This window comes from Cherax quadricarinatus, unplaced genomic scaffold (genome assembly GCF_038502225.1).
Source record: "Cherax quadricarinatus isolate ZL_2023a unplaced genomic scaffold, ASM3850222v1 Contig1197, whole genome shotgun sequence".
Taxonomy (NCBI): Eukaryota; Metazoa; Arthropoda; class Malacostraca; order Decapoda; family Parastacidae; genus Cherax; species Cherax quadricarinatus.
In genome coordinates, this window is record NW_027196223.1 from 1 (window position 1) to 22500 (window position 22500).

The 22500-nt window shown below is 37.4% G+C and overlaps 1 protein-coding gene across 2 annotated transcripts in view; it reads right to left on the bottom strand.

The window, feature by feature from the left end:
* Positions 1 to 3402: 3402 nt before the first annotated feature.
* The window catches only part of LOC138850997 (tRNA selenocysteine 1-associated protein 1-like), a 42306-nt gene continuing 23208 nt past the window's right edge, over positions 3403 to 22500 (bottom strand). Inside the window, exons 4-8 of one of the 2 annotated variants that reach the window (XM_070080891.1) lie at positions 14139 to 14292; positions 12147 to 12312; positions 7477 to 7658; positions 6586 to 6726; positions 3403 to 5756 (exon numbers count right to left, since the gene is read on the bottom strand). In XM_070080891.1, coding sequence (XP_069936992.1) covers positions 6602 to 6726; positions 7477 to 7658; positions 12147 to 12312; positions 14139 to 14292 — 627 coding nt within the window. In that variant the 3' untranslated portion in view covers positions 3403 to 5756; positions 6586 to 6601. The remainder of the gene's footprint in view (positions 5757 to 6585; positions 6727 to 7476; positions 7659 to 12146; positions 12313 to 14138; positions 14293 to 22500) is intronic. The other variant, XM_070080892.1, reaches the window with a different exon arrangement.

A 22500-nucleotide genomic window follows, 5' to 3' on the forward strand; every position in this document is an offset into this window, starting at 1 on the left:
TCCAAATCCTGGGATCAAGAGCCCTCATCGGCATCTAGGCACTTACGGGGCTAACCTTGTAAAGTTTGATAAGATTAGCTCCCCAAGGCAGTGTATCTAATTCTGTTCATAAAAATACTACTGTTGCACACCACCTTCGTCTTTAATCATACTTCACTCTATTTATTTATTTTATGTCTTTGCAAACAGTACATTGAGATTTTGGATTTACAATAGTGGGTTGCAATGCAAAGAAAGCCTCTATTATGCCTAGACATTATGGGCCAACTTAACATTATTGGCTTACAGACTACTTAACACTAGGGATTATATCATAGTTGGATGCAGAGATGAGAAACTGCCATAGCATAAGGGAGACCTTCTGCCTCTTTGAGGCAACGAATTTCCCGTTCATTTAAGTAGACTTGGCAATGGCGAGAGTACGAAGGGCGAGCCTCATGACAATTAACCCTTTCAGGGTCCGTCCCGTAGATCTACGGCTTTACGGTGAGTGTCCAAACCGTAGATCTACACCATGAGCTCAGCTCACTCTGATAAACTGTGAGTGGTACATTTGGGCCTAGATATGAGAGAATACATCTATGTGGTATGTGTGCACCACATAAAACAGATCCTGCAGCACACTGTGTATAATGAGAGAAAAAAACTGAAATCATGATTTTTCGATTAAAACAGCAACTTTGCAGTGTCTTTTCGCATGTTTTTTATAGTTGTATTTGCGATTTCTTGGTCTCATTTGATAGAATGGAAGACATATTACAGAAATAGAGATGATTTTGATTGGTTTTAGCAATGGAAATGGCTTGAAACTGAGCTCAAAGTAGCGGAAATGTTAAATTTTTCCCGATATTCAAGAGTAAACAAACGACCTCACACGTCTATTACACGTCAGCTGGTGGGTCTAATATACATTCACAAATATGGTGATGATATTTATACAATTATTACAGTATTGCATAATAGTAAATCTTCTATTTTTTGGTGTGAATAAAAATTCATTATGTGAATAAAAAATCAAAATGGAATTTATTTGTAAAGCCTCAAAATATAACTAATGAACAGAGGAAATGTTAGTTTAGTGCCAGGAATACCTACATTGTTTATTCTGGACCCTATTTTGAAATTGGAATATTTTGAACTTTGTGTTAAATTGGCCAAATTAACAATTTCCGATCACTTTATTTTGTAGTTGAAACAGTTGACTTGGCGATTTCTTGTGCTCAATCGATAGAATAGAAGTAATACTAGTGAAATAGCTAAGAATTTGGTTGATTGGAATAATGTAATTGGCCTAAAATGGGAGTCAAAGTCGGCAAAATCGCCGATTCGTAAATATCGCTGACACATCAAAATTCGCGAGAGCATAATTTCGTCAATTTTCCACCAAATTTCGTACTTTTTGTTTTATTACCTTCACAAAAAGATTCTCTACGATTTCATAAGAAAAAATAACAAATTTTTTTTTGAAAATTCTTGGACACTGGTGCGTGACTCCAGATTTGGGCCTTGGACCCTGAAAGGGTTAAGGCAAGAGGGAGTTCGACTACAAGACGTATTAGAATGGTCATCAGCACCACAGACTGGGCATTCGGTTATAGATCTGCAATATTTTGCTGGGTGGCCAAATTGCCAGCAATTCCTACACTGTTGCGGTGTAGGGATCACTTTCCGAACTTGTAACCGATGTCCTGCTACATAAACAGAGGATGGGAGTTCACGGCTGTCAAAAGTTAAACGAGCCACATTGCAAGGGTATTGTCTTCACCCGCGGGCAGGAAGAACATAAGTGTCTACCTTGAGAATTGGGAGATCTTGGAGTTCCAGCTGTTCGAGAATGTCAGTGCCACATGACTGGGAATTCTGTTGGACTATGGTATGGGGCAAAATAACAGTACCACTACAAGAATTGAGAGAATGAAGTTTTTCGATAGTGATAGGAATAGTATCGATATGTGAAAGAAAGATCATGAGCTTGGGTAGAATTCTAGACTGTGATGATGCGCGTACCACTCTTAAGAGCATGAAAGGAAATATCTCTACCAACGTGGCGTAGGAGCGCTTTGCCAATACTATGGTCGGAAAGATAGGCAGTAGAAGTCGGTCTTAATGTAAAGAATTTAGTCCATTGTGTGGTCTGAAACCGAGTGTGGAGAGGGAGTGCATGACATGTCGGTCTTTTCCGAGTAGAAAGGGAAGGTAACGAAGTAACATCATTAGGAGATTGTCGTTGACGTTTAGAAGTGGGACCAGAGTCAGTCCGATGTGGGACGGGCCGGCGATTCGAAAATCGCCGCACCGTAGAGGGAGAAGCCGGAAGCATAATCAAAGGAGAGCGGAGGTCAGACAAATCGAAGGAGTCAGTGGAAGCCCCGGTACCTGAAGCGGGTGAGGAAACAGCACCAGCAAGAGGTAGAGGGGCCTTAGGAATGTCCGAAGAGTGGCCAAAAGACGAGGCGAGGTCAGAACGGGGTGCGGTGACAATAAGGGGTCCAGGGGTAGCGGGGTCATGGATCGGGTGCTCCATGGTTAGGTTACTTCTTTCTTTTTGTTTTTAAGAAAAAACAGAAAGAAGAAAATAAAATAAAATAAAAAAAAAGAATAAAAAAAGGGGGGACCAGGGAGGAATAGTTCCTAGGAGGAATGAAAGGGCCAGAAATCTCCCTTCGCGCCCAAGAGGACCTCAGCACCGCAAGTAGCGCAGATGCAGCATGGAACCCGTGCCATACCCTACCCATCATGCCAGTAAACCAGCAATCCGGGATAGCAACCTCACATCTGCCGAGCTACCTCGGTGGACAAAAGAGAGGGCGGCCGGATATCCGCCACAAAGCATACCTCCTTCGGCCACCACCCCCAGAATCCAAAAGGTGGCTTCCAGAGATACACCCGTCGCCCGAAAGACACCCAAAGCCAGCCTCCAGGATACCGGAGAGGGATCGGGACATCCCCAGGCAATCCAGATTCCACGGCAAACTACGCCACCGCCAAGAACCTCAACGGAATGGGATGGACCCCGGTACCCTTTCCCCTTCCTAGGAACTAGTGCGCCTGTGGGAAAAAATCCCAAAGGCCAAAAAGGAAGGGCAAAAGGGAGGGGTGGGGAGGAGGAGGAAAGGAAAAAGGGGAGGATGGGAGAGGGAAGGGGGGATTGGGGGGTAATTAGGTTCGGTCTGAGGAAGGAGACTGACAGGTCTAATTCCTGAGACCAAGAGCCTCTTCACCACACCAAGGAGCCCCCCTTGAAGAGGTGCCTCAGTGGGAAACGACCGACATGTTAAAAAAAAAAAAAAACAATTTATATGATACAGCAAGGCAAGTGTTCCATAAAGGTATGCACTAAACACGGTCTTCTCGCATTTGCAATATGGAAAATTCTCACCAGGAAAAGTAAACATACAATACTAATGTTACTTCCCAACTTTATTGATGTTTACAGGGTCCTTATTTTAATAAAAGTAATTATCCACAAATATGTGTAAATTCAAAAACGAAAATGAATAACTAAACCAATAAAATCTGCTATGGTAACAGATAAAAGTAAATCAGCAAAAAATGAACACACACAGCAGCACTTTATTTAATGAAAGAGCAACTGGTGTACACTTAACACACAAAGGTAAGCTACTGCAATAAAAATAATTTTTGGAAAATAGCACAAAATTTAGATATTTTGATGTCATCCTGAAATGCTGAACAAATGTAAAATAATTTTTTATTCACAACTGAATAAATTTCTTAACATTCCCACTTTTGAAATTATTAGTATAAATTAGCCTATTTATTAAGACATTTTAGTACTAAACTTCTTTCAACAAACAAGCCGTATCCCACCAAGGCGGGGTTGCCCAAAAGGAAAAACGAAAGTTTCTCCTTTTAAATTTAGTAATGTATACAGGAGAAGGGGGTTACTAGCCCCTTGCTTTTAGTACTAAATATAATAATAATAATAATAATAATAATAATAATGTAAAGAATCCTGAGATCATCTGAACAGGAAAACTAAAGCAGCAACAGATCAGAAATGAAAAAAGTACAGTATATACAGTATTCAACAAAAGAAGAGATTTTTGCCACCTTTTAAATGCTTAAAACAAGCATAAGAGTAATTATTCTACTTTGTAAATTAGCTCTGATACACCTGAAATTAGTTCAAATCAAAAAAGAATACAAGTATATAATGAGAAGATGTAATTTTAGGTTAGTTGCTTTTATAAAACCATGAGTAAAATTTCATACAACAGGACTCCAAACACCATATCTGAACTCCAGGATGAAACTGTTCCAAATTTCTCCTCATAGGATAAATCCACAATTCCAAAATCAATTAGGTTGTCCATTTGGATATCACTGTGGCTTTTTGTGCACTTTAAGTCAATTTTACATGTGCTAAGAGTTTATGCAAGTGGTTTAAGAAGAGACTGAAGGTGTATGTGTAAAGTAGTGATATAATACAAGTGACAGAGTTGGCTGATGTAAATTCAGCTAAATGATACAAGGATATTTTTGGTGAATAAATTATCTGTCTACAACAGCATGATTTCTTAAGTACCAAATATCATATTATACTATATGTATATGCACATTTATACAAGCAAGATTTTTGTTTTAAAATTGTTCTTAAGAAACAGCCAAATTTATGAAATGGATGAGGTCTCTATCATGCTGGATATAGTATTTGGAACCCCTTAATGTTTTTGTATAGAGGAAAATATGCAATTTCACTCAAAACTCAATATCACCTCTGTAAAAAAAACTTCGCACCTAATTCATATATCTAACAAGCAAATGTACAGTTATATAAAAAATTCATCCTATATATGAAGTAATAAATATATAAACAGAGATGAGAAAAATAGAATTTTTAAACTGCTTATGAAAAATTCTACAAGTACAAACCCTAATTATGGAGGTTAAATGTCCTCATGGCATACATGGACACACAATGTGCTAATGAATAGCTCTCAACAACCACAAATATAAATATACAGTGCTGTATATGTGTGCATGTGCATGTATATGTATATGTGACTATTTGAAGATACAGGAGCAGAGGTATTACAATGGTGTGCCATCTTCATTATTAGAATTTCAATGCCCCAAGGTTGCATCCTACAAGAGATGACCAATACCTAGGTACCTATTTCCTGCTAGGTAAACAAGGGCAACAGGTGTAAGGAAACTTGTCCTTATCCTCTCCCTGCCCAAGATATGACTCCAGAACCTTTCAGTTGTGAACACACTGTTTACACCATTGCTCGTGTGCATATACGTACTTGTGTGTCAAAAGGAATTTTTTAAATATCATATCAGATAAAATAAGTTAATTTTTTAAAAGTAACTACAGTATACTAAAAAATGTTACCAAGATATGTTAGCTTTTCTATGATCTTTTTCACAATTAAGATGAGGATATATGAGTCAACCTGAAATATCATCATGTTGATGAGTTTCCTCTATAACTGGGTCTAGATGATATTTTTTATTAACAAATCAAAATGTACTATAAACAATAAAACATTCTGTAACTGGCCACTGTACTGATTAAATAAAAGCCACTTACAATTACCAGCAAAGTATAGAATTTGTTTCACTCCACACAGTTTGATACAGATAAATGTTTAAACTTGAGAAGAAACACTCGGGACTCTCAACCCATGAGAAAAGAGTCTGATCCGATAGGCAAGCAGGATTGAAGGATAAAGCTGGTGTGTCAAGGTTCCAATTTTAGCTAATCCTCCTATCTATGGGTTACCAATCTAAAATAAAAACAAAAAGGCAATGTAAAAAATTAGATTTTTACAAATGGTTTCGTTTATTTGAAACTCAAGCTAGGGCTTACCCCTTCATAAATTTCATACAAGTTAAACTCCATCACATTACTATAGACAGAAGGCTCAAGTTATCAACTTGTACTGGTTTATTAAGCACTGATAATCAGAAAATAATCATTTTTTTTTTTTAAATTCTACGATATGAAGGAAGTAGGCAGCCCTTCAATGAACAAGTCAAAATTGTTCTAAAGAGTTAACATATAAATATACATCAGTATGTCGTGCTTTTTAGGTTGTCAGTGAAAGCCAAAGTATCTTTAAAAAATTCTTGATTCTCTTTTATGCACTTATGGATATTTTTTTGTTAATTATACAGCATACATTTTTTTAGTTTACACTTTAACCTAACTTTGTTAAAATTCAAATAACATATTATAGTTTAAATCTACCCAGGCTAAAGTGAGACTAGATTATTTAGTATAATTTAATTTCAACATTAATTTTATGATATCTAGCAAAAATTTCAGTTATTGCAACAAATAACTTATGCTTTTTTCTTAGGCAAAAACCATGCTTACCAAACAAAAATGAGATGAGAGCAAATTCAGCTTAAAAAGCACGACGACATATACACAGCACTATACATATGAATATATTTACTGTATGCATATATGTGTATGTGCATGTGCATGTGTGTACATGTTGAATTTTAATATTTGCTAGCATTAAAAAAAAAAAAAAAAAAAAAAAAAAAAAAAAAGGTGAATGTAGATGGGCATGAAGTACTTTAGAAAATTCAATTACATATTAATACCCAAAAAATTTAACAATCACTCGTCTTCTTTGGTATCATCCCAGAAACTCCATCTGGATTTTTCTATTGCCTGCCAGAGTTCTTCACTTCTATCAATATATTCCTTGTTTGTCTTGTTGATATCTATAGGTACATTCCATTCTGAGAAAAAAAATTAGGTTTGGATGTTAAAAGCATAAAAATCATTAAAGACTTTTAGCTCAAACATGCCCCTTATCTAATAAGTGTTAAATGAGGAGATGAGAAGAAAACCGACAAACTCACAAATGAGTGAAACATGCATATTGAGTGAAAATTGCATTTATACAAAAATGCTCAGCAATCTTAAAAGTAAGACCAGTTTAATTAAAACTGTATGACTGATTACTGTGATACTGTTGCAAACGTTTGTAGCCGATCTGAAGAGTAACATTTGGCAAATTTGTCTGCTTTCTTTGTTACAAAGGTTTGTAAGTGACTCACAAAAGTGACATCTAGTGAGTTCATCATTTTTATTCTCAAAAGCCTCAAATGACAATTCATTTTTGATATACTGATTACAGCACCATCTTACCTATCTATTAACCACTTTTTATTACTAGTAAATAAAATAAAGTAAGCAACCTAGCCTCAAAATTAACTTTTCAAAATGCCATAAATCTGCCTATACATTACTAAGTATATTATTTTGATAACGGTTCAAAAACATGAAAATAAATGATAGCAAAGGCACTACAGCATTAGGAAGACTTTTTAAATAGCATTACTCGACAACACAAGCCACCTCAGCTCAAGATCCCGTGTAATATGCGAGTACTGAATCTAAATCTTTGTTAATGGTGGTTTTACTAGCATAAGTATCAATCAAATTTCCATCACAAGAATTTTCATTACAACACCAACAGTACTTACCAACTGGCTCAAAATCTTCCTTAGAGGAATCCTTAGAATCCCCATTGCCTCCCTCTAGGCCACTGCCATAGTCACCATATGATGAAGCATAGGGATCATAGTAGGTGCCGTAATTTTGCCAGGCTGCATAATTATTCCAGTATTGTTCATAATACTGACTGTAGTCACCTCCCATATTATTCCTGATAAAACAAAATTAACACCTTGGTACACACTTGAAAAATAATAAAGTAGGGATGGGTACATACTTTTTTCAATCCATTAGTATATAATTAATAAACACCTTATTTGAATCTTTTACTAATTTTTTGAAACTAATATAGAATTTCAATTAATGAACATATATTTCTTTTCTACTTAGCTATAGGAAGTACAGTAAAAATTTATTAAATGGACTGAGATTTAATGGATTTCAGATTTAACCCATTCACTGTCACAGTCTCCCAAAAACTGAGAGTTGACAGTATTGTAATTTAAAAAAATATATTATCTTATGACATGGTAGAGAATTGTTTTCCAAAGGTAATGACACCAAAAATGCAAAATTCAATGAACTTATACAATTATGCAAGTGCAAAGTGTGGTCAGAAGCATTTAAAACAACTGTAACTTCACCCAACTTGAGGCCTATTTTACAACAATTCCAGTGCTTAAACTGACCCAATTCCTGACTATTTTGTTAATACCCTTCCTTTCTATCAATTAAGACCAAGACATTGCTATTTAACTAACAGAATTACCCTATAAAAAGTCCAGAATTTAGTAATTTGTCAACTTTACATAAAATTCAACAAATTATAATCTAAAAACACTTTAAAATAAATATTGTAGGCATTCCAACCACAAAATCAACCTTTCTTCTATTCACTAATCATTTCTCTAAGCCTCTCTTATATAACACTTCTCCATTTTGAATCTAGTCTTGTGGGTTTTATGGCAAAATTAACTCTTAGAAAATATCCAAGGCTATCCTATTTCTCAGCTAATATAACCAAAATTGATTGATCAAGATTTAGGCCCTCCAAATAATTGAAGAAGGCCTAGTAAAAACTCATAAAACAAACTAGGGAAGGAGCTGTGGGTCCTCTACCTGCACTCAGGAAAATCGCCAAAAAATCAAACATTTCAGCTATTTTGAGGCCTACTTCAGGCCATTTCCAGTTGAAAATCAAAAGTGGCCATTTCATTAGTACATGTTCTGGCCTATAAATTGACACCATGAAAAAACCATAAAAATCATCCAAGAAAACATCTCAAAGCCTGTTTCTATCATGCAATGCATGGGGAAATTTTTTTAATACTCTACACATCTGCCACAGGCCCATTCACTCATATCTAGGCCAAAATTTACTGATCACAGCATATTTGAAGGCATAAATAAGACACAGATCTACATAAGCAACACTGGCCTCAATGACTTAGATTTATGTGAGAGACAGTGAAAGGGTTAATGAACAAAATCTGTGACTGGAAACCAAAGTCTTAAATCCAGGATTGTCTATTACTGTTACAGGGTCCCCTGATTACTAAAAAGAATAAGAAGAAGAAAATTGTCAAAGTGGGAAGTCTGAATGTGCGTGGATGTTGTGCAAATGATAAGAAAGAGATGATTGTGGATGTTATGAATGAGAAGAAGCTGGATGTCCTGGCTTTAAGTGAAACAAAGCTGAAGGGGGTGGGAGAGTTTCAATGGAGAGGAATAAATGGGATTAGGTCAGGGGTTTCAAATAGAGTTAGAGCTAAAGAAGGAGTAGCAATAATGTTGAAGGATAAGCTATGGCAGGAAAAGAGGGACTACAAATGTATAAATTCAAGGATTATGTGGAGTAAAATAAAGATTGGATGTGAAAAGTGGGTTATAGTAAGCGTGTATGCACCTGGAGAAGAGAGAAGTGTAGAGGAGAGAGAGAGATTTTGGGAAATGTTGAGTGAATGTGTGGGGAGTTTTGAATCAAGTGTGAGAGTAATGGTGGTTGGGGATTTCAATGCTAAAGTGGGTAAAAATGTTGTGGAGGGAGTAGTAGGTAAATTTGGGGTGCCAGGGGTAAATGTAAATGGGGAGCCTTTAATTGAGCTATGTGTAGAAAGAGATTTGGTAATAAGTAATACATATTTTATGAAAAAGAGGATTAATAAATATACAAGGTATGATATAGCACGTAATGAAAGTAGTTTGTTAGATTATGTATTGGTGGATAAAAGGTTGATGGGTAGGCTCCAGGATGTACATGTTTATAGAGGGGCAACTGATATATCGGATCATTATTTAGTTATAGCTACAGTTAGAGTAAGAGGTAGATGGGAAAAGAGGAAGGTGGCAACAACAAGTAAGAGGGAGGTGAAAGTGTATAAACTATGGGAGGAGGAAGTTAGGGTGAGATATAAGCGACTATTGGCAAAAAGGTGGGCTAGTGCGAGTATGAGTAGTGGGGGGTGGAAGAGGGTTGGAATAGTTTTAAAAATGCAGTATTAGAATATGGGGCAGAAGTTTGTGGTTATAGGAGGATGGGTGCAGGAGGAAAGAGGAGTGATTGGTGGAATGATGAAGTAAAGGGTGTGATAAAAGAGAAAAAGGTAGCTTATGAGAGGTTTTTACAAAGCAGAAGTGTTATAAGAAGAGCAGAGTATATGGAGAGTAAAAGAAAGGTGAAGAGAGTGGTGAGAGAGTGCAAAAGGAGAGCAGATGATAGAGTGGGAGAGGCACTGTCAAGAAATTTTAATGAAAATAAGAAAAATTTTTGGAGTGAGTTAAACAAGTTAAGAAAGCCTAGAGAATAAACGGATTTGTCAGTTAAAAACAGAGTAGGGGAGTTTGTAGATGGGGAGATGGAGGTTTTGGGTAGATGGCGAGAATATTTTGAGGAACTTTTAAATGTTGACGAAGAAAGGGAAGAGGTAATTTCATGCACTGGCCAGGGAGGTATACCATCTTTTAGGAGTGAAGAAGAGCAGAATGTAAGTGTGGGGGAGGTGCGTGAGGCATTACGTAGAATGAAAGGGGGTAAAGCAGCTGGAACTGATGGGATCATGACAGAAATGTTAAAAGCAGGGGGGGATATAGTGTTGGAGTGGTTGGTATTTTTGTTTAATAAATGTATGAAAGAGGGGAAGGTACCTAGGGATTGGCAGAGAGCATGTATAGTCCCTTTATATAAAGGGAAGGGGGACAAAAGAGACTGTAAAAATTATAGAGGAATAAGTTTACTGAGTATACCAGGAAAAGTGTACGGTAGGGTCATAATTGAAAGAATTAGAGGTAAGACAGAATGTAGGAGGTTTCAGAGTGGGTAGGGGATGTGTAGATCAAGTGTTTACATTGAAGCATATATGTGAACAGTATTTAGATAAAGGTAGGGAAGTTTTTATTGCATTTATGGATTTAGAAAAGGCATATGATAGAGTGGATAGAGGAGCAATGTGGCAGATGTTGCAAGTATATGGAATAGGTGGTAAGTTACTAAATGCTGTAAAGAGTTTTTATGAGGATAGTGAGGCTCAGGTTAGGGTGTGTAGAAGAGAGGGAGAATACTTCCCGGTAAAAGTAGGTCTTAGACAGGGATGTGTAATGTCACCATGGTTGTTTAATATATTTATAGATGGGGTTGTAAAAGAAGTAAATGCTAGGGTGTTCGGGAGAGGGGTGGGATTAAATTATGGGGAATCAAATTCAAAATGGGAATTGACACAGTTACTTTTTGCTGATGATACTGTGCTTATGGGAGATTCTAAAGAAAAATTGCAAAGGTTAGTGGATGAGTTTGGGAATGTGTGTAAAGGTAGAAAGTTGAAAGTGAACATAGAAAAGAGTAAGGTGATGAGGGTATCAAATGATTTAGATAAAGAAAAATTGGATATCAAATTGGGGAGGAGGAGTATGGAAGAAGTGAATGTTTTCACTTGGGAGTTGACGTGTCGGCGGATGGATTTATGAAGGATGAGGTTAATCATAGAATTGATGAGGGAAAAAAAGGTGAGTGGTGCGTTGAGGTATATGTGGAGTCAAAAAACGTTATCTATGGAGGCAAAGAAGGGAATGTATGAAAGTATAGTAGTACCAACACTCTTATATGGGTGTGAAGCTTGGGTGGTAAATGCAGCAGCGAGGAGACGGTTGGAGGCAGTGGAGATGTCCTGTTTAAGGGCAATGTGTGGTGTAAATATTATGCAGAAAATTCGGAGTGTGGAAATTAGGAGAAGGTGTGGAGTTAATAAAAGTATTAGTCAGAGGGCAGAAGAGGGGTTGTTGAGGTGGTTTGGTCATTTAGAGAGAATGGATCACAGTAGAATGACATGGAAAGCATATAAATCTATAGGGGAAGGAAGGCGGGGTAGGGGTCGTCCTCGAAAGGGTTGGAGAGAGGGGGTAAAGGAGGTTTTGTGGGCAAGGGGCTTGGACTTCCAGCAAGCGTGCGTGAGCGTGTTAGATAGGAGTGAATGGAGACGAATGGTACTTGGGACCTGACGATCTGTTGGAGTGTGAGCAGGGTAATATTCAGTGAAGGGTGTTCTTTGTCATCACCACAGATGCCTCAATGCACCACCCAACTTTTTCCCTTCATCAATTCTATGGTTCACTATGTCTTTCAAAAATTAATAAATATTCATTGCTATAACAATACATTCTAGAAAATTTAATTAAAACAAAATGTAAGAAACAGGAAAACACTCACATTCCTGGATAATGTTGCTTTTTTGGAACAGCATAGCTAACTTTAAGGGGCTTTTGGCCTAACCCCTTGAAGCCATTCATGTGAGTGAGGGCATCTTTGTATTCATCTTCTGAATAAAATCGTACAAAAGCGAAGCCTTTGCTTTGTCCATTTGGGTCGTATATCACTAGAAAAGAAGGAAAATTATTTAATTCATTGTGAAAATAAAGCTGTGTACTTTCATGCACTCGAAAATAAGCATATCAAATAAGTGAGTTTATAAATCATCATGTGGTAAAAGAAAAAAAAAAAAAAAAAAAAGCAAGCTGGCCATCTCTCACTGAGGTAGGGTGACCCAAAAAAGAAATACTTTCACCATCATTCACACTATCACTCTTACCAGAAGAGTGCAGATATAACAGTACAGATGTCCCCCCAAACAGCAAATATCCCAAACCCCTCCTTTAGAGTGAAGGCACTGTACTTTCCACTTCCAGGACTCCAAGTCCAGTTAGCCAGTTTCTCCAAATCCCTTCACATTTTTTTTTTTTTTTTTTTGCATAAAAGGAAAAGCTGGAAGACTATTACTGATGCTTTGCTTCTTGTTGGAATATCCCTACCTTGAAGAGATGGAACACTAGAATCTTCCCCATATATTTTAACTGCCTTCAATACTAGTTTAAAGAGCAACCGAAAAATTTACAAGATAATTCACTTCGACTACTTGGCTCAGGGTCCAGAGGCCAAATTTCAAAGTGCGCACCAGGGCCCAAGAATTTAAAAAAAAAAAAAAATTGTTATTTTTTTCTTATGAAATGGTAGAGAATCTTTTTCTGAAGGTAATAAAACAAAAAATACGAAATTTGATGGTAAATTGATGAAATTATGCTCTTGCTAATTTTGATGTGTCAGTGATATTTATGCATAGGCGATTTTGCCGACTTTGACTCCCATTTCAGGCCAATTATATTATTCCAGTCTACTAAATTCTTAGTTATTTCACTAGTATTACTTCTATTCTATAGATTGAGCACAAGAAATCAGAAATTGGTAATTTGGCCAATTTAATGCAAAGTTTAAAATATTCTAATTTCAAAATAGGGTCCAGAATAAACAATGCAGGAATTCCTGGAACTAAACTAACATTTCTTCTGTTCACGTTTTCATTTTACAAATGAATTCCATTTTGATTTTTTAATCACATAATGAGTTTTTATTCAAACCAAAAAATATAAGTTACTGTTATGTAATACTGTAATACATGTAATTGTATAAATAATATCACCACATTTGTGAACATATATTAGACCCACCAGCTGGCGTGTATTAGACGTGTGGGATCATTTGTTTACTCTTGAACAGCAGCAAAAATTTAACATTTCTGCTATTTTGAGCTCAGTTTCAACCCATTTCCATTACTAAAACCAATCAAAATCATCTCTATTTCTGTAATATATCTTCCATTCTATCAAATGAGACCAAGAAATCGCAAATACAACTATAAAAAACATACAAAAAAACACTGCAAAGTTGCTGTTTTAATCGAAAATTATGGTCTCAGTTTTTTTTCTCTCATTATGCACTGTGTGCTGCAGGATTTGTTTTATGAGGTGCACACATACCACATAGATGTATTCTCTCATATCTAGGCCCAAATTTACTGCTCACAGTTTATCAAAGTGAGCTGAGCTCATGGCGTAGATCTACGGTTTGGACCCTCAACGTATAGCCGTAGATCTACGGCACCGACCCTCAAAGGGTTAAAATTTTTTTCAGACATTGTATCTAAAGATTAGTGATGAAACGGAAAATAGAAAATATAATATAGAACTTATATTGGAAAATTATCCTCTACAACTTTTCAGCAAATATTTTAGTTGCTCCTTTTGTATCTGTGAAGGAAGAATGTTCAAAAAAGGTGGAGAATTAATTACTATATAGGCATTCAGCAGTTATCATCCAATTTCTGCAGGAGAGAAAGAGGCAATGAATAGACAGAAAAATAAATCCAACCTTTTGCTGTCTTTATACTGTTGTATCTGCTGCCAAATGTCTTGTAAAGGGCAAAGTCATCAACATCTGGGGTGAGGTCTCCCACCCAAAGAGAATATTCCTTATCTGTGTTATTTCCTCTTGTGCTGCTGTGGTTCAGCTTAAATCGAACAGGCTGGTGAAAAATTTGTTAAGTTAGGTAATGTAATGGTGCACTATATAATATACAAGCCTGAATCTGTAAAGTTAAATTGCACATACATAATTTGTATGTACAGTGGACCCCCGCATACCGCACGCATCGCATACCGTACAATCCGCATACCGCTCGCTTTTTTCGCAAAAATTTTGCCTCGCATACCGCCCAAAAACCCGCTCACCGCTCTTCGTCCGAGACGCGTCCAATGTGCGGCCTGAGCCACGCTCACATGTTCCGCCGGTGGCATTGTTTACCAGCCAGCCTCCGCGGTAACATCCAAGCATACAATCGGAACATTTCGTATTATTACAGTGTTTTTGGTGATTTTTTCTGGAAAATAAGTGACCATGGGCCCCAAGAAAGCTTCTAGTGCCAACCCTACAGCAATAAGGGTGAGAATTACTATAGAGATGAAGAAAAAGATCATTGATAAGTATGAAAGTGGAGTGCGTGTCTCCGAGCTGGCCAGGTTGTATAATAAACCCCAATCAACCATCGCTACTATTGGTGGTACAGCTGCTGCTGCTGCTGTACCACCGTCAGCTGCTGCTGCACTGTCAGCTGCTGCTGCTGCTGTACCACCGTCAGCTGCTGCTGCTGCTGTTCCACCGTCAGCTGCTGCTGCTGCTGCTGCTGCTGCTGTAGCATCGTCAGCTGCTGCTGTAGCATCGTCTGCTGCTGCTGTAGCATCGTCTGCTGCTGCTGTAGCATCGTCTGCTGCTGCTGTAGCATCGTCTGCTGCTGCTGTAGCATCGTCTGCTGCTGCTGTAGCATCGTCTGCTGCTGCTGTAGCATCGTCTGCTGCTGCTGTAGCATCGTCTGCTGCTGCTGTAGCATCGTCTGCTGCTGCTGTAGCATCGTCTGTTGCTGCTGTAGCATCGTCTGTTGCTGCTGTACCACCGTCAGCTGCTGCTGCTGCTGCTGTAGCACCGTTGTTGGTGTGGCTTATTGAGAATACCAAGAAACAATTAACCCCAGAGGATTTGCCACCCAGGATAACCCAAAAAAGTCAGTGTCATCGAAGACTGTCTAACTTATTTCCATTGGGGTCCTTAATCTTGTCTCCCAGGATGCAACCCACACCAGTCGACTAACACCCAGGTGAACAGGGAAAAATGCCTGGAACTAGTGCTCATATTGGTGAATTTAAAGCCAGCAAAGGTTGGTTTGAGAGATTTAAGAATCGTAGTGGCATACACAGTGTGATAAGGCCTGTTCTGGAAGAAAATGCCAAACAGGACCTACAGTACTCAGGAGGAAAAGGCACTCCCAGGACACAGTGTCTCATCAGTCATTGCTGCATCTTCAATAAAGGTAAGTGTCATTTATTCTTCATTTAGTAGAGTAGTACATGCACAATATATATTGTGCATGTACTACTCTACTATTGTGCATGTATCCTTCTCTTTGTGTGTAGGAAAATGTATATTTCATGTGGTAAAAATTTTTTTTTTCATACTTTTGGGTGTCTTGCACGGATTAATTTGATTTCCATTATTTCTTATGGGGAAAATTCATTCGCATACCGAACATTTCGCATAACAATCAGCCCTCTTGCACGGATTAAAGTCGCTATGCGGGGGTCCACTGTATAACACATACATACTAATTAATAATAATAATGCGTTGGAGGTATGTAATGACGCTTGCATAAGTCATTTCTAAAACATTCTGAAAGGGAGGAAGAAACAAACCTCCTTGGACAGTTTTTATTGAAATGCCCTACAGATGAAAGTGTGACAAGTGTTGAGAGTAAGCCAAAAATCAGCGAATAGTGAAGTAACATTAAAACAAAAATTGTAGCAGTTAAGTGAGTTGGAGCTATGTAAAGATGCTTGCTGTGCCCAGCATCTCTTCTCCATCTCCAAGGTAAATACTGTATTACAATATAATTTCTTTACATAATGTATTTTTTTTTTTTAACAAGTCAGCCGTCTCCCACCGAGGCAGGGTGACCCAAAAAGAAAGAAAATCCCCAAAAAGAAAACACTTTCACCTCACTCACATATAATCATTGTTTTTGCAGAGGTGCTCAGAATACAACAGTTTAGAAGCATATACGTATTAAAATATACAACACATCCCTCCAAACTGCCAATATCCCAAACCCCTCCTTTAACCCTTTCAGGGTTGGTGCCATACTAGTACGGCTTGCACGCCAGGGTTGGTGCCGTACTAGTATGCATAAATTCTAGCACCTCCAAATCTAGCAAGAGAAAGCTGGTAGGCCTACATATGAAAGAATGGGTCTATGTAGTCAGTGTGTGCAGTATAAAAGAAATCCTGCAGCACACAGTGCATAATGAGAAAAAAAAAACTCTGACTGTCTTTTTGTTTAACCCTTTGACTGTCGCAAGCCCCTTTCTGAAACTGTCATTCTATGTCGCAAAATTTTTTTTGGAAAAAAAAAAAAAAAAAATTCTTATGAAATGATAAGAGAATCTTTTCACCGATGATAGTGACACCAAAAGTACAAAATTTGGTCAAAAACCCACAGAATTACGCTCCTGCAAAGTAAGCGGTCTCAGCGACATATATGAATCGGCGATTTCGCCGACCTTGAGCCCTGTTTTTGGCCAATTCCGTTGTTCCAGTTGACCAAACTCATAGCTATTTCTTCAGAACTCCATTTTTTCAATCAATTGAGTACAAGAAACTGCCCATTTACCAATTTGAACTACCCAATAAAATGGTCAGAAATTGGCAATTTGGCCAATTTCACACAAATTAAAAAAGATGCCAATTTCAAAATAGGGTCCAGAATAAACAATGTAGACATTCTTGGCACTAAAATAACATCATCTGTTCATTAGTCACATCTTTAGGCCCCTCTTATATTATTACTGATTTCTATTTTGATTTTTTATTCATACAAAAAATATAAAATTTACTGTTATGCAGACTACTGCATTATTGTAAAAATGGTATAAATAATATCAGCGCACTAGTGAAAGAATATCAGACTCCCCAGTTGACATGTATTGGACGTGTGGTGTGATTTGCTTACTCTTGAACATTGGTAAAAAAAATCGCTAACATTTCCAGGACGTTTTCATTGTGAAACTAATCAAAATCATCTCTATTTCTGCAATATGTTTTCCATTTTATCACGTGAGATCATGAAAACGAGAATACAACAATAAATACTATATGAAAATACACCTCAAAGACAGCTTTTTAATCCAAAAAAAAAAAAACGGTCAGTTTTTTCTCATTATGCACTGCATGCTGCAGGATTTTTTTTTATGTGGTGCACACTGACCACACAGACCCATTCTCTGACATGTGGGCCTACCAGCTTTCTCCTGCTTGATTTGAAGCTGCGAGAATTACCGAGTATATATACGTCCGAAACACTGCCTCGTAAGACGTATATGTATATACGACCAAAAGAGTCAAAGGGTTAAAACAGCGACTTTGCAGTGTATTTTCGTATGCTATTTATGGTTGTATTCTAGTTTTCCTGGTCTCATTTTATAGAATGGAAGACACATTACAGAAATTGATATGATTTTGATTGGTTTTATGATGAAAAGTACCTGGAAATTAAGCTCAAAGTAGCAGAAATGTTCGATTTTTGCCAAAGTTCAAAAGTAAACAAATCATGCCACGCGCCCAATACATCTCAACTGGCGAGTCTAATATTCTTTCACAAGTGCGCTGATATTTATACCATTTCTACACTAATGCAGTAGTCTGCATAACAGTAAATCTATTTTTTTGTGAGAATAAAAATTCAAAGTGGAAAGCAAAAGAAAAGTAAGAGAGGCCTGGGGACATGACTAATGAACACAGAAAACGTTATTTTATTATTTTAGTGCCAGGAATGTCTGTCTTGCTTATTCTGGACCCTATTTGGAAATTGGCATCCTTTGAAATTTGTGTGAAATTGGCAAAATTGCCAATTTCTCACCACTTTATTGGATAGTTGAAATCACTAAATGGGTGGTTTCTTTTCCTCATTCGATAGAAAAAATGGAGTTCTAGCAAAATAGTAATGATTTTTGTCGACTGTTACATTTGAAATGATCCAAAATAGGGCTCAAAGTTGGCGAAATTGCCGATGCATAAACATCGTTGAGACCTTAAAGTGCAGGCATTATACTTCCCATTTCCAGAGCTCAAGTCCGGCTGAATAAAAATAACCGGTTTCCCTGAATCCCTTCACTAAATATTACCCTGCTCACACTCCTACAGCTATTCAGGTCCCAAATACCATTCGTCTTCATTCACTCCTGTCTGACACGCTCATGCACGCTTGCTGGAAGTCCAAGCCCCTCTCCCACAAAAACCTCCTTTACTTCCTCCCTCCAATCTTTTCGAGGACGACCCCTACCCCGCCTTCCTTCCCCTACAGATTTAAATGCTTTCCATGTCATTCTTCTTTGATCCATTCTCTCTAAACGACCAAACCACCTCAACAACCCCTCTTCAGCTCTCTGACTAATACTTTTATTAACTCCACAGATTCTGCTAATTCCCACACTCTGAATTTTCTGCATAATATTTACACCACACATTGCCCTTAGACAGGACATCTCCACTGCCTCAAACTGTCTCCTCGCTGCTGCATTTACCACCCAAGCTTCACACCCATATAAGAGTGTTGGTACTACTATACTTTCATACATTCCCTTCTTTGCCTCCATAGATAACGTTTTTTGTCTCCACATATACCTCAACGCACCACTCACTTTCCTTCCTTAATCAATTCTGTGATTAATCTCATCCTTCATAAATCCATCCGCTGACACGTCAACTCCCAAATATCTGAAAACATTTACTTCTTCCATACTCCTCCTTCCCAATTTAATATCCAATTTTTCTTTATCTAAATCATTTGATACCCTCATCACCTTACTCTTTTCTATGTTCACTTTCAACTTTCTACCTTTACACACTCTCCCAAACTCATCCACTTCTTATGAAAAGATAGAGAATCTTTTCCCGATCATAATGACACCAAAAGTATGAAATTTGATGGAAAACTTACGGAATTATGCTCTCGCGAAGTTAGCGGTCTCGATGATGTTTACGCATCGGCGATTTTGCCCACTTTGAGCCCTATTTTCGGCCAATTCCAGTGTACTAGTCGACAAAAATCATAACTATTTTGCTAGAACTCCTTTTTTCTATCGAATGAGTACAAGAAACCACCCATTTACCGATTTCAACTATCCAATACAGTGGTCAGAATTTAGCAATTTTGCCAATTTCACACAAATTTCAAAAGATGTCAATTTCCAAATAGGGTCCAGAATAAACATGAAAGACATTCCTGGCACTAAAATAACATTTCCTCTGTTCATTAGTCACATCCCCAGGACCCTCTTACATTCTTTTGCTTTCCACTTTGAATTTTTATTCTCACAAAAAATAGAAGATTTACTGTTATGCAGACTACTGCATTAGTGTAGAAATGGTATAAATAATATCAGCGCACTTGTGAAAGAATATTAGACTCACCAGTTGACGTGTATTGGACGCTTAGCATGATTTGTTTACTTTTGAACTTTGGTAAAAATCGAACATTTCTGCTACTTTGAGCTCAATTTCAAGGTACTTTTCATTGTAAAACCAGTCAAAATCATCTCAATTTCTGTAATATGTCTTCCATTCTATAAAATGAGACCAGGAAAACTAGAATACAACAATAAATACCATACGAAAATACAGTGCAAAGTCGCTGTTTTAATCCAAAAACACGGTCAAAGTTTTTTTTTTTTCTTATTATGCACTGTGTGCTGCAGGATTTTTTTTTATACTGCGCACACTGACCACATAGACCCAGTCTTTCATATGTAGGCCTACCAGCTTTCTCTCACTAGATTTGAGGGCGCTAGAATTTAGGCGTACTAGTACGTCAAAAACTCTGGTGCGTAAGCCGTACTAGTACGCCGAAACCCTGAAAGGGTTAAAACAACTTTCCTCAGTGATGTTTTTCCTTTCTAACAAGAGCACACAGACTCAATTCTCTTATGTGAAGCAATAGAAGAAGCACAGGAATAAACTGAGTTATATACGTCAAACACACATATCTCATTTTAATTCTTCAGAGTGATTAAACAGTCAAAGGGTTACATATTTATTGGGAATAATGAGAAAGCTGGGCCATTTGTCCCTGTCATGTAAGTTACTGAGGCACTGGGTCTTAGAGTTTAACCCTTTGACTGTTTCAGTCGTATATATACGTATGAGGTACCGTGTTTGGCGTATATATACTCATAAATTCTAGCGGCTTCAAATCAAGCAGGAGAAAGCTGGTAAGCCCACATGTGAGAGAATGGGTCTGTGTGGTCAGTGTGCACCATATAAAAAAAAATCCTGCAGCATGCAGTGCATGATGAGAAAAAAAAACTCCGACTTTCGTTTTTTTTTTTTTTTTTTTAAATGCCGACTTTGTGGTCTATTTTTGTATAGTATTTATGGTTGTATTCTCGTTTTCTTGGTCTCATTTGATAGAATGGAAAACATATTATAGAAATAGAGGTGATTTTGATTGGTTTTACTATGAAAAGAACCTTGAAATGGAGCTCAAAGTAGGGGAAATGTTTGATTTTTGCCGATGTTCAAAAGTAAACAAATGATGTCATTGTCCAATAAATGTCCAACTAGCCATTCTAATATGCAGTCATGAATGGGTTGACATTATTTATACAATTATTACAATATTGCAGTAGTCTGCATAACAGTAAATCTTCTATTTTTTGTTTGAATAAAAATTCAAAATAGAAAGCAAGAGTAATATCAGAGGGGCCTGGAGACATGACTGATGAACAAAGAAAATGTTATTTTAGAGCCAGGAATGTCTGCATTGTTCATTCTGGACCCTATTTTGAAATTGTCATATTTTTTAATTTTCGTGAAATTGGCCAAATTGCAAATTTCTGACCATGTTATTGGGTAGTTGAAATTGGTAAATGGGCAGTTTCTTGTACTCAGTCGATAGAAAAAATGGAGTTCTAAAGAAATAGCTATGAGTTTGGTCGACTGGAACAATGGAATTAGCCGAAAATAGGGCTCAAAGTGGGCGAAATCGCCGATTCATAAATATCGCCGAGGTTGCTAACTTCGTGAGCGTAATTCCGTCAGTTTTCCATCAAATTTTGTTCTTTTGGTGTCATTACAATCGGGAAAAGATTCTCTATCATTTCATAAGAAAAATGTGCCTTTAAGCAGAACCATTATCCAGCCATCTCCTCCTGACTTCCTACAATACCATTCACCTCTCACCAGGTGACAGAGGCAGGTGGTATTTAAGGTAAGTAATGAGTGCACTGAATATGCATTTTAATTTTTAATTTTTTAGGCTTAGTTTTATTGCTTGCTAACTTAATACAGTAGACCTCAGCAACGTACTATATTAACTGCTCCTGAAAGCTCATCGTGATGCTGAAATTACGTTAGCTGAATTAATTTTCCCTATAAGAAATAATGGAAATCAAATTAATCCGCAAGAGCACACCCCAAAGTATGAAAAAAAAAAAAAATGTTTTACCATATTAAATATTAATTTTAATACACACAAACTGACACTTACCTTTATTGAAGATCTGGTGATGATTGATGGGATGGGAGGAGGGGAGTGTGGAAGTTGTTAATGTTTAGAAGGGGAATCCCCTTCCATTAGGACTTGAGGTATCAAGTCCTTTTCCGGGTTACTTCCCTTCTTTTAATGCCACTAGGACCAGCTTGAGAGTCACTGGACCTCTGTCGCAAAACGTATCTGTCCATAGAGGCCTGTACCTCCCGTTCCTTTATGATTTGTCTAAAGTGGTTCACAACATTGTCATTGTAATAGTCACCAGCACGGCTTGCAATAGCTGTGTGAGGGTGATTTTCATCCACAAAGGTTTGCACTTCAAGCCACTTTGCACACATTTCCTTAATCTCTTTCTTCATATTCACAGTAATTCTCACTTTTTTTCCTGCATGGTTAGCACTAGAAGCTTTCTTGGGGCCCATGGTGACTTATTTTGCAGGTACAATCACTAAAAACGCTGTGATAATATGAAATGTTCCAATTGTATGCGTGGATGCGACTGCACTGGCTGGCTTGTAAACACTGGCACCCACGGGACAACTGAGGCTCGCTCAGGCCACACGTGGACGCGTCTCTAACGAATTGCGTAGGGTGAGTTTTATAGTGTTAGCCGAGGCAAAATTTTTGCATTAAAATGTATC